Source organism: Ictidomys tridecemlineatus, chromosome 10 (genome assembly GCF_052094955.1).
Source record: "Ictidomys tridecemlineatus isolate mIctTri1 chromosome 10, mIctTri1.hap1, whole genome shotgun sequence".
Classification (NCBI taxonomy): Eukaryota; Metazoa; Chordata; class Mammalia; order Rodentia; family Sciuridae; genus Ictidomys; species Ictidomys tridecemlineatus.
In genome coordinates, this window is record NC_135486.1 from 109697819 (window position 1) to 109710154 (window position 12336).

At 42.9% G+C, this 12336-nt stretch overlaps 1 protein-coding gene and 1 non-coding gene across 3 annotated transcripts in view; one reads left to right on the plus strand and one right to left on the minus strand.

Annotated features, from left to right (window-relative positions):
• Baiap2l1 (BAR/IMD domain containing adaptor protein 2 like 1) overlaps nucleotides 1-12336 on the minus strand; it is an 89458-nt gene that overhangs the window by 61430 nt on the left and 15692 nt on the right. For both annotated transcript variants that reach the window (XM_013364920.4, XM_078023715.1), the window contains exon 2: nucleotides 4086-4161. In XM_013364920.4, the coding sequence (XP_013220374.3) occupies nucleotides 4086-4161 (76 nt within the window). The remainder of the gene's footprint in view (nucleotides 1-4085; nucleotides 4162-12336) is intronic.
• Nucleotides 528-601, plus strand: Trnal-caa (transfer RNA leucine (anticodon CAA)). Its single transcript has one exon. It is a non-coding gene; the product is annotated as a tRNA-Leu (tRNA).

Here is a 12336-nt window from a genome sequence, read left to right on the forward strand (position 1 = left end):
GAAACTGGCTTCTCCTGTAGCTTTAGGTATGGCAGGATTTTAGAACCCAAAGGACCCCCTGTCCAGTCACCGCCTTTATCGAGAGGACAACGAGAGGGTATCCCAGCTGCTTTGCCTACTTCATAACCAGCATGTTCTTAAAGAGTGGATTTAAAAATATATATGTATTAAATGTAAAGATGGCTATATTCTATTTTTGAAGAAAACAAAACCAGATGCATATCAAAGACACAATGACCACAGTTGTATCAACATCTACATTTGTGTAACTATTCTAAAGATAGCTGGGAAAGGCCCTAGTAAAAATGTTAAAGTTGTTAAAAAAATTATACATATATATATACATATATATATATATACATATATATACATATATATATACATATATATATATACACACATATATATATTTTTTTAAAATTAGTTGTTGATGAATTTTTAAAAAATTTATTTGTATGCGGTGCTGAGATTTGAACCCAGGGCATCACACATGCTGGCACGCAGTCTGCCACTGAGCCACCCATGGGGGTAGGTATAGCTCAGTTGGTAGAGCACTTGCCTCAAATGCACAAAGTCCTGGGTTCGATCCCCAGCACCACCACCCCTACACACATGGTAGGAGGGGGCGGAGAGTTACATCAGGTCCAGCTGAAGGCCAAAACAAATAACCCAATTTTATGACAAATTTATCTGTTACTATAGACATTTAAAAATTTTAAGTTACAGCATTCACTATGTCTGTACAGAAGTTCAGGAAATGCAGTGTTCTGCTGTACAATTATTTTATATGACTGGGGATAAACTTAAAGCATAATTACAAAAAGAACAATAGCAATTACCATTTATATGACTTTTCAAGCCATTACTTGGTTAATCTACCCTATAATGTCAATGGGAATGTGAAGGGGAGTGGGGTGAGATATCCTTGGAGGTCCCCAAGGTCAGCGGTGAGTCAGAGACAGCCACACAGCTCCAACTCCACTTCCTCAGGCCTAAACTGTGGTGCTTTTTGACTCTCTGGTCTTAGATGGGATGAGAAAACAGTGACTCTACCTCAAAACATGGTGCATGACCAGTAAACTGTCAAGTTAATATATGTATTTTAGAATGAAGATTTTAAATTGTAAAGTACTGATAAGCTGAAAAGCCAGTTAGTGGGAGAACGGCATGCAGGATTGCACAATATTTAAACAAAATTTCTGGTTTGCATCCCTGTGTGAAATCAAAAAATTTCATTAACTGTTGACTTACATTTAAAGCCATGTAATCTTTTTAGTCTTAAAAAAATATATTTGCTTTTATGATAAAATTAACTTTAAAATTATATAACTCGATGGGCACAGTGGTGCACGCCTGTAATCCTAGTGGCTCGGGATACTGAGGCAGAAGGATCACAAGTTCAAAGCCAACCTCAGCAACCTGTCTCTAGATAAAATATATAGAAGGGCTGGAGATGTGGCTGTTTGGTGGTTAAGTACCCCTTGTTTCAATCCTCAGTGCAAAAAAATATCTATATTATAAAATTTTATATATATTATAAAATTATGTATATAATAAATGTATCTAGAACTAATAATAAAACATTTTAATAATTTTGCCTCCTTTTGGGAACACAATTCTTATTGTGTTTCTACTAACTGTTTAAGGAATGAGGCATATTTGTTCCACTTTTGTGGCTGGTAAACTATTTCATCAAACTAGATAAACTACATACATACCTCTAACAGCTAAGTTTTCCTTAAAATAGTTTTGTTGAGTTACTTGCCCTGTTCAAAAGCCTTTAATGGCCTCCCTTGGCCAGTAGGGTAAACCCATGCTCCCTGGAGATCATGGTAGATTTTTACTGTAATGGCCTTCAATGAACCACACCTCCCAGAATTCCATCTGTGTGTGGTTCCCAGCCACACTGAAGGTAGGTTGGCCATGTGACTTGCTTGCTTTGACCAGTGTGGCATCGACAAGCACCAGAGATGCTTGATTGGTGCTAGGTATTGGTGCGTATACTCTCGGGACACCACCGCTGTGGTGTGAGGACCCAGTGTGGTCTCACTGAAGGGAAAGACCTCGTGAGGAGAGAGCTAGTCCAGTTCCCAGCCTTGATCTGGGGCTCAGCGGATTGCAGCTGCAGAAGTGAGTTCCAGGTGTCTGAGAACTGTCCTGCCTTCACAGAAGAAATCACAAACTGCTGTCCAAAGCCACAAGTCTGAGGACAGCTTGTTGTACAGCAACGGTGACTATGGTGCATTCAAATGCATACACAAGCCAGCCCTTCCACCTATTCCGCACCAGCCACACCCAGGCCGGCTGGACCCAGGGTTTGGCCTGGACACTGTTTTTCTGAGTGACACTGCGGGCGCCTGTTGGAGTTTAACATCTGTTGGCCAGCGCAGCTCCCGCATGGCCTCCTGCCTGCTCCAGTCCACAGCAGCCCCCGCTGACCAGCCTCCTGGGACACGGTGTCCACACAGCTCTTATTCATTCAGTGTTCTCCACTTTATAATCAGCTGACTACACATCTGGCCGGCATCCTCAACTCTACACCAAATCCCCACCAACAATTTTATAAATATTTAAATTTCTCAGTGGCTTTGGCAAAACTACGGCCAGATGGACTGCAGAAACTCGGGGAATGCTTGTGAATTAGAGAATCTTCTCCAGGAGGTGTTAAAGTGAGAAGTCTTGCTGGCAGCACGCCATGCTGTGGGCAGCTCCCTGACCTGCCTTGCAATTCCGCTTCAGAGAGGCAGGGGAAAAAAACACCCCCCCTCTGTGGGCCACAGTGATCTCCTTCACAAGGACGTCTACAGCAATGACTCTGGGGCTTGTGATTAAGCAACCACCCAGGGAGAGACAGCAATGCCAGGCAGGCTCTTGCCCTCTGAAGGGGGTAAGGCGCCTGCAGACGGCACTGAGGCTGGGGGTCAGGGAGCCGGGGGTCCCCGACCTGCTGCCCTTCCTGACACTGAAAGTGTCAGGCAAAGCAAGCTCAGTGACAAAGTAAGGAAGCGGTTTCCTTCTCTGATGACTACAGCAACAATGCTCCCTGTCACACCCACAGTCCAGCCAGCACATCCCCCTTTCCTGGGCTGCCTCTGCTAAGGGACACAGGCCACAGGTTTATTTTTGAAATATCAACAGGGAGCATGGTGGGGTGTGGCGGAAGAGAGAAGGAAGGGGTAAGTTAAAAGCCACTTGATCTGAAGTGGCTGAAACTTGATCTGAAGACTTCTTCAGATTTAAACCACTGGAAACTAAAGTTTTTACTTATGTTTCTTGACGGCCCTGGTGAACCAGGGTAGGTGGTGAACCCAGAGTGTGGGTATTTGGGATGGGTGGGTAACACCAGCCATACAGGAAGAATTGTCTTGACCATGTCAGAATGTGGTGATTGTCAGCGCCTTAAGATCTTAAGATGATTATGCTTGAATTATAATAGCATCTATTTTTTAGCAGGGAAACACATGCTTACCTGCATATCAGTTTTCTCAATGAAACTTTGAGTTTGTGAACAACTCTAGTTCACAGAGAGGCAAATGTCAACACTCAAGTTTATTTTTAAATGAATGAGAAGCTTGTTTATTTTGAAATGAGAATCTAAATCCAAACTCTGTATGTTTTTCCATTTGGACTAAAACTACTAGTTCTCATGTTATTTCCAAAAGTGCTACATTTAAAGGCAAGAAAATCTTTGATATTAAAAAAAGCAGAAAAATTCCTGTGTGCAGGACATGAACATGCATAATGTTTTAAATACACACTTTATATGTTTATTAGTCCACGGAGAATTTGGTTTAAAAAGGAAAAAACACACTGAGGGCAATGATGTAGAAGACTGAGCCATGTCAACCAAGCCCGATTTGAAGGTTAAAATGAGCCGGCAGTCGCTGCATTCCAGTTCAACTCGCTCATTTCAAACACACTAAAGTCATCGTGCACTATCACTGCACAGTTTTGTAGATTCAATTAATTTTGCCATTTAAAATTGTTTTAAACATTCAATGTTAAGCATTTAAAAATAAGTAAACTATTTACTGAATAACTTTTACATGGGCTTTACATTGATCAATGTAGAAAAACAGACTTACCATTAACAGCTTTTTCATAATTTTTTCCTAGGTTTATTAAATTTCGTAGTCCCGGGTTAAACTGTTCCATAACATTCTGACAAACAAACAAACAAAGCAAAAAAATTAATAAACAGTAGACCAAGCAATCTTCAGATTTTGCCACTGTGTGGCCTTGGATACCTGTGTATGCTTACCAGTCGCGCCCCCAAAGTCACGCATATGGACTTAAAAATCATGAAGAGCCCATTATTTCTTACCTGATGGAGCAGGTGGCAAGGCGTGTGTAACCCTGGCCGTTCTCACCTGTGCAAGGGCTGCCTGGAACCTACTATAAACGGAGCAAGCAGACAGCATTCACAAGCCTGCCATGCCCCACGGGACTGTGGCCCAGAGGCGAGGGTGCCCTCTTGGGTGTAAGTGGATTGCTAATCGCTGTCACTCTAGTGTGAAGAGACGGGCTTCAGCTGCTCAACCCGCTACCTGAACTTCATTCACAGTCAAGGGCAGTGTTTGGGCTGCCCCATGAATAGAACCTTCCAGGACAGCCTGAAAGACAGGCAGATGACCTCTGCGGCGTGGACTTTATGAGGGGAGGACAGGGGCACTGTATTTGGTCCATCTGGGAACAATGAGCTACACAGCATTGACCATCCCATGTGGACCAGGGGAATCTCTCTGCCTCTTCTCCCCAGGTGTGTACTACCCGACGTTCATCCGGGACAGATTCTTCACACCCTACAGAAGTAAAAGGTTCTCGATTGCTACCGGGAACAGAGAGCTCGTGGAGACTGACAGTCACCGAGCAGTGACCAGCTCGCCTCAGCCTTCCACATCCTCACCCTTCGCTCCAGAATGCTTCCAGCCAAGCGTCTTTTCTCCTGCATGTCACCAGAGTCCAGAACGTTTTGATTTCCCAATTTTAGACAGTAACTGGCTTCTTCCTACAGTCCACGAGGACCTAGCTCTCCACACCACTCTACTCTCCCTCTCTCAGTCCTTCTAGATAATCACATGGCAATGTTCTGGTGAATCAATAGTCAGAGCTTAATATGACTTTATAAATATTGGTCACTATTGAAGAATGCACTAAAGATTACATTTCTTGGTGAAGCCGTTTTCTTATTTCTGAGATCAATAATTGTCTGATTCTTACCCCTGCCTGCCATGCTCCGTTTTCTAGGTATCTTCAGCTCTCCCCCATGCTGTCTAGCAAAGACGTACCAACACTGTTTCTAAATATATAAAACTGTCAGCTAACCTTCCATTCCATTCCCCCCAGAGCCCCTCCAAGGACTCTGTCCTCCTGCTCAGCCTGTCCCCCTGTGGCCTTGCGTGTCCTTCTCTGGTTGCCTGGGTTAAGAGCTCTCATTACCTGGGTCCACACCCTCCTCCCCTCCTTTCTCCAGGAGAACAGTCTCTACAACTGATCTAAGAAATGTTGTGCGAGAGGTAAGTTCGTGTCCCATGTGTCTGAAATTACCTTTATCTTTCTGTTTGGAGTGTAATAAGAAGCCTGAACAACTTTCCTTACATTTTAAAGATCCAGCTCTGGTCTTTAGCATTTTAAAAAAATTTTTAATGCGTTCTTTTTAGTTATACGTGACAATTGAGGGTATTTTGACATATTATATACACGTGGAGTATAACTTTCCATTCTTGTGGTTGTACATGGTATGGAGTTTCACTGATCATGTATTCATATATGAACATAGGAAAGTTATATCTGATTCATTCTGTCTTTCCTATTCTCCCTCCCTTTCCTTCATTCCTCTTTGTCTAATCAAAGACCTTCTATTCTCCCCCACCCCTTTATTGTGTGTTAGCATCCACATGCATTTCAGAGACTATTGGCCTCTGTTTTTTTCAGGATCGGTTTATCTCACTTAGCATGACAGTCTCCAGTTCCATCATTTACCAGAAAATGCCATGATTTCATTCTTCTTTATGGCTGAGTAATATTCCACCATCTACATATACACACACATTCTCTTTATCTATTCATCTATTGAAGGGTACGTAGGTTGGTTCAATAACTTAGCTACTGTGAATTGAGCTGCTATAAACATTGATGTGGCCATGCCACTACAGTATGCGGATTTTAAGTCCTTTTGGTATATAGCATTCAGTTTTGCTACTGAGAAGTCATCTGTCATTTCCTCTGTGTCTTTTGTCTCCTCTTAAAGCTTACTTCTGGAAGCCACTTCTTTATCCCTATGTTGTAAAACCGAATACTGTTCTGCCTCAGTGTGGGTGTTTTTCCATTTATTTTACTGGACACTGGGGATGTTAGCCATAAGGAAAATCAAATCCTCTAAGTCTGGAAAATATTCCTGGTCTTATTTGTCTTATTCTTTCTGGAACTCTGATGAGGATTTTACACAACCTGGATTTATTCTCTAATCATTTTATCTTCTCTCTGACTTTCCCCTTTGTTTTTATGTTCTACATCTGACGAATATCCTCAACTTTATGTTCCAACTCTTACAGTACTTTTAAGCTATGTTGTCATATTTGAAGTTTCTAAGAGTACTTTAAAGTTCCTTGCCTGGTCCTTTTATAAAGCACCCTCCCAATCTTGGTTTATGACTGTGGTATCTTCTCTTATCTGAATAACAGTGGACTGTTCCCCACATCATCTCCTGATTACTGTCCCCATTGTTTACTGTCCCTCTAGCTCTGGGGTCCTCCATGGCCAGTTCACGTTGGGAATAAAGCCCTCACTCACTCATCAGCAGGGAGCTGTGCACGCCTGTGGGTCAGCCACAGACAGCAGCCGGGACCACTTGGCTTCTCCACAGAAGATTCTGGTTTCCTCTCCTTGGGTGGGAAGTGGGGATTGGCTGACTGAGAACCCTGCTCATCCTAAGCCGATTTGTTCCAATTTTTTTTTTTTTTGGTCGGGGTCGAACCCAGGGCTTTGTGAATGTAAGGCAGACGCTTTGCCACTGAGCTACATTCCAGCCCATATCTTAATTTTTTTATTTTTTATGTGGTGCTGAGGATTGAATCCAGTGCCTCACGTGTGCCCGGCAAGCGCTTTACCTCTGAGCCACAACCCCAGCCCCATGTTCCAAGTTTTACCCCTGGTGTTTCCAGACCAGCGCTCTCGGCTCCAGATTTGAGATTAACTTTCTGGTCGGTCAGGCAGAGGAGCTATTGCTGCGGTGGGCAGGAAGGAAGGGGACCTGGGAGGCCAGCCCGCCACTCCCCATCCCAGGTCCCCCCCCCCCCCCCCCCCGCATCTGCGGGCTGGTCCTGAATTTCTGGGGTTTGGGGAGGAGTGGCTGAGTCCTGCCCAGGGCAGCAGGTCCTGCTCAGCCAGCCACTGCTCCTCCATCCACCGTCTGTTCCCCAAAGTCCCTACAGGACTCCCACCCCGCAACGGATGTTTCCTTTTCAGGTCCCTTTGCACTTCAGATTTACATTAAAAAAAAAAAAAAAATCCTTGTGCAAGAGGAGGAAACAAAAAACACGAGGCGACTCTTCCCCGTCTCCCAGGAAGCCCACTGGCCCTATGTTACTGGGTGGGCAGCTGTCCTGGGCCCAGGTACCACAGCAGTCAGGAGGCCCAGGCCAAGTGACCCCCGCCTCCTGCAGGACGGCAGAGCCTCAGTACTGGACGCCTGTCGCCATAGCTGCTTTTTCTGTGATCTCCTATCAGTTCTCTTTTTATTTTGAAATAAAGTTATAATTTTAAAATAGTTCATGACTCACAAGGAGTGGGATGGCCAGTTCCCAGGCATGCTTCCTCCAGCATCTTCAATGACGTCTTCTATGGCTGCAGGGAACCCAGGGAAAGGACATCCCGGTGACACCAGTAGCCCCACTATAGACCTTCTTTGGATTTTTCCAGTTCTCATCTCACCTTTTTTTTGGTGAGTGTGGGGGGTTTCATTATTTCTATGAAATTTTATCACCTGTATGGACTAGTACAGCCATCACCTCAATTATACAGGACTGTCCATCAACACAAAGACTCCTTTGTGTGTCCCTTCCTAGTCATACCCTTCCCACGCGTCCTCGAGCTCCATCTCTAACCTGGTCATTGGGAAGACCTTGAATGAATGGCATCCTACAGTTTGTGACCCACTGAGAATGGCCTTTTCACTCAGCATAATATCCTTCAGACACATTCCATGTATTGGCGTATTAACAGTTTATTCCCTTCTTTTTTACTTACTAGTATTCCACGGTACGGGTGCATCTTAGTTTGCGTATCAATTTACTGTTGGAAAACATCTGAGTTATTTTCAGTCACTAGCTATTCCAAATAAAGCTGATATGAGCCATCACGGGCGGGTTTTTGTATGAACATAAGCTTTCGTATCTCCAGGACAAATACCCAGGAGTTCAGCAGTTGCGTCATGGGCTAGGTATATGTTTAACTTTATAAGAAGCTGCCAGGCTTGCTCCTGGGGTTGCCACACCATTTTACATTCCTATCAGCAATCAAGGTGAGCTCAATAATTTAAAAAATTAATAATTTCATTAAAAAATGGTCACTTTATGGGGCTGGGGTTTTGGCTCGGCAGTAGAGCACTCACCTTACACAGGTGGGACCCTGGGTTTGATCCTCAGCACCACATAAAAATAAATAAGTGAAGTGGGCTGGGGATGTGGCTCAAGCGGTAGTGCACCTGTCTAGCATGCGCGCCCGGGTTCGATCCTCAGCACCACATACAAACAAAGATGTTGTATCTGCTGAAAAACTAAGAAATAAAATATTAAAATTCTCTCTCTCTCCTTCTCTCTTTAAAAATAAATAAATAAATAAATAAATAAGTGAAATAAAGATATTGTGTCCAACTACAACTAAAAAATAGTTTTTAAAAAATGGTCACTTTTTTTTTTCTAATGGTAATGGGAATTGGCCTCTGCGTGCTAGACAAGGGCTCTACCACTGAGCTATAGTCCCAGCCAGGAAATGTTCACTTTCTAATTAAAAGATAAAACTATCTTAAGGAAATCTGGCTTAAAATTCTTGTAATATTCTTAGAAGGCCGCATCTAGGCCATAAAGAGGAAACCAATGCTAAGTTAGCACCATCCTACTGCGTGGAAGAGGTCACACAGAAACCCAGGTCTGTTTTCTTAAGCATGCTCCTTACCCAATAAGGGGAAAGCATACTTTGGTTTCTTGATATAATTTTTGAAATGTTCACATATAACTGTCACCTTAAAACACCAAGAACAACGCACACCAAACACAAATCACTGTCCAAATGGTTCCACTGAGAAGCAAAGTTCAAGATTCAAGATCACAACCAGCTTTGGAGGAAACAACATGAGGGTTTTTCAGCTTGAAAAGTCCAACGTGTTTAGCGCAAGACTTTGTTATTTAGGAAATGTCCCCCAGAAGTTTTCATTCCTTTAAAGAGTGGAAAATATATTTCTACACTGGCTTTTGGCCATTGATCTAGTTATTTTAGCTGATGTCCATGTGATTTCTACAATGAGGAACAAATAAGAAGTGCTGCCTTTGTATTCCAAAATCTACAGACATCACAGTGGCAGTGGACACATTGTGAGCTTATGGGTCCCTGGTTTGAGGGAGAGCAATTGCTGGGTCAAAGGCCAGTGCTATGGCCAAGCCTGCTAAGACTTGATCTGCAACTAGAGTCATCAGCAATACCCACAAAGTCCAGCTTAAATTTGGCCTGATAAAAGGCTTAAGACCCCAAGTGTAAAATAAAGCAAATAAAAAGGGTACAAATGGGCCAAGAAGCACTCTATTGTTACAAAGAAGTAATGAACACTTAATATGCACCTCTGGTTACTACCTGATAGAATTTGCCAACCTGGTTTCAATCAGAATGTTTCATTCCCACTCAGAGAGTAGGCATAGCTACGGTTATAAAATAAATTCTAGGCTAGTGGACTAGCGATGTTCCAGTTCTAGTTGTGCCAGTCTCAAGTGAAGAGGGGCTGGTTCTAGAGCAGATGCTGAACAGCACTGGAGAAGTAGTTGTCAGCTATTCTTTTGTTGGTGATGCTGAGGATTGAACCCAAGGCCTTATGCATGCAAGGCAAGCACTGTACCAACTGAGCTATGTCCCCAGCCCAGTTGTCAGCTATTCTGAATAACATATTGAAGAGCAGGTCCCTTGGAACCTGTAGGCACTTTTCACCAGATTTCCAGTTGGTCTGTTTATCATAGGCCCTTGTAGTTACTAATCATAATTTTATAACAAATTATGCACTCTTATCATGGCCTTAACAACTTTGGTATTCATATTTTTTCATTTTTGAAAAATCCTTTGCCAGCTGGCCTGATGGCACACCTGGAATCCCAGTAGCTTGGGAGGCTATGATAGGACGTTGGAGAGTTCCAAGCCAGCCTCAGCAAAAGTGAGGCGCTAAGCAACTCAGTGGCTGGTGATGTAGCGTAGAGGTAAAGTGCCTTTGGGCTCAATCCCCAGTGCCACAAGGTGGGGAAAGGGGAATAATATTTACATTAGATAAGCTTTAAAAGTGATTCCTGAATCTTTTTCCTTTTTTATCAGTACGATTACACAGAATAATGGATTTCATTGTTAACTGATTTGTGTCTCTAAATAAAATACAAAATAGGGCTGGGGATGTGCCCTGAGTTCAATCCCTGGTACCAAAAAAAAAAAAAAAAAAAAATTACCTTTACCAATACAGAACTATATGCAATTTAACTGAGTATAATTAATTTGTATTTAAGAAAGTATAAAATAATTAAACTATGATTAGCCAGTGAAACTAAGAAGACTTTAAATTTCTAAGCATCAGTTTATCTTCTAGTTTTCTTCCATCATCCACCAGTTTTCTACATGACCAAGAACAAATTATTTGATATTTCAGCATCTTGCTTTTCTTTTCCTTTTATTTCAATATTTATTTTTTATTTATAGTTGTCAATACCTTTAACTTTTTATTTATTTATTTTTTATGTGGTGCTGAGCATCGAACCCAGGGTCTCGCAAGTGCTAGGCGAGCTCTTTCTCGCTGAGCCACAACCCCAGCCCTCAGCACCCTGTTTTTCTTAGTTAAAAATGTAAGTAATAAACCAGCCATGGTGGTACATACCTGAAATCCCAGCAATCTGGGAGGCTGAGGTGGGAGAAAATTGCAAGTTGGAGGCCAGCCTCAGCATTTCAGTGTGAGACTCTGTCTCCAAAAATAAAAATGGCCGGTGATGTAGCTCAGAGGTAAAGTGCCTTTGGGTTCAATCTCCAGTGCCACATGGTAGGGGAAGGGGAATAATATCTACATTGGATGAGCTTTAAAAGTGATTTGTGAATCTTTTTCCTTTTTTATTAGTATGATTACACAGAATAATGGATTTCATTGTTAACTGATATGTGAATCTTTAAATATTTGGAGTTCTACAACTTGGCTGAGTATGCATCTTTGAAATTTCATATATTATTTTATTCTACATGCTCGCATGCAAATTAATCACAATTGCTCATATGAATCAAGACACGTTCTAGTGTCACATGGCAAGAATGTGACAAGGGCTACCTGAGGGTACTTCTTTTTTGATTTTTGTGGTGCTGGGGATCGAACTCGGGGCCTTGTGCATGGAAGGCAGGTGCTCTACCAACTGAGCTGTGTCCCCAGCCCCCTATCTGGGGGTACCTCTAAGTGGGTTTTATTTGAAGAAAATCCCGCTTCCTTTTTGGAAGTTACTGGTAATTGTTGCTAACCTCTCTGGCACTGGGTTGACCCGCTCTGCCTGAGGGAGAGTATCAGTAAGCAACTCTGGCAAAGAGGAAGCTGCTTGAGGGCTAGCAGATGGCTACAGGAGTCACAGTTCATACCCACCATGGATGCCAAGCACAGCTGCTTAGAGGAAAATCAGACAACTGAGATGTTTTGTATAGTTTTGAAGTATAAAGCTAGATCAGAAATACTCATGCAAACACAAACACAAACACAGAAACGCTTTCTGTCCATCAGTTAGTGTCCCCCCCCACCCATTTATTAAATCACCTTCAGTTTGTACTATGTATACCTTATGTGACAGGCCCTGAGAGCAGCAACAAGCCTGGGGGGCGAGGGGTTGTGCCTTGAATTCTTGGGCAGATCACGTTACCACCTCTCTGAGCCTTAGTCTCTTCCTCTATAAAATGGGAATAAGGGCGATTTTCACCTTATAAGGGATATGAAGGCTGAATGTGAAAACTGAATACTACAGTGAACTTACGGGCATCAAACCCAGGGCCTTGTGCATTCTAGGTCAACCTTGAGCTAGCACTGAGCCACACCGCGGCCCTGCGGGGCACTTGTTATGTGCTCTT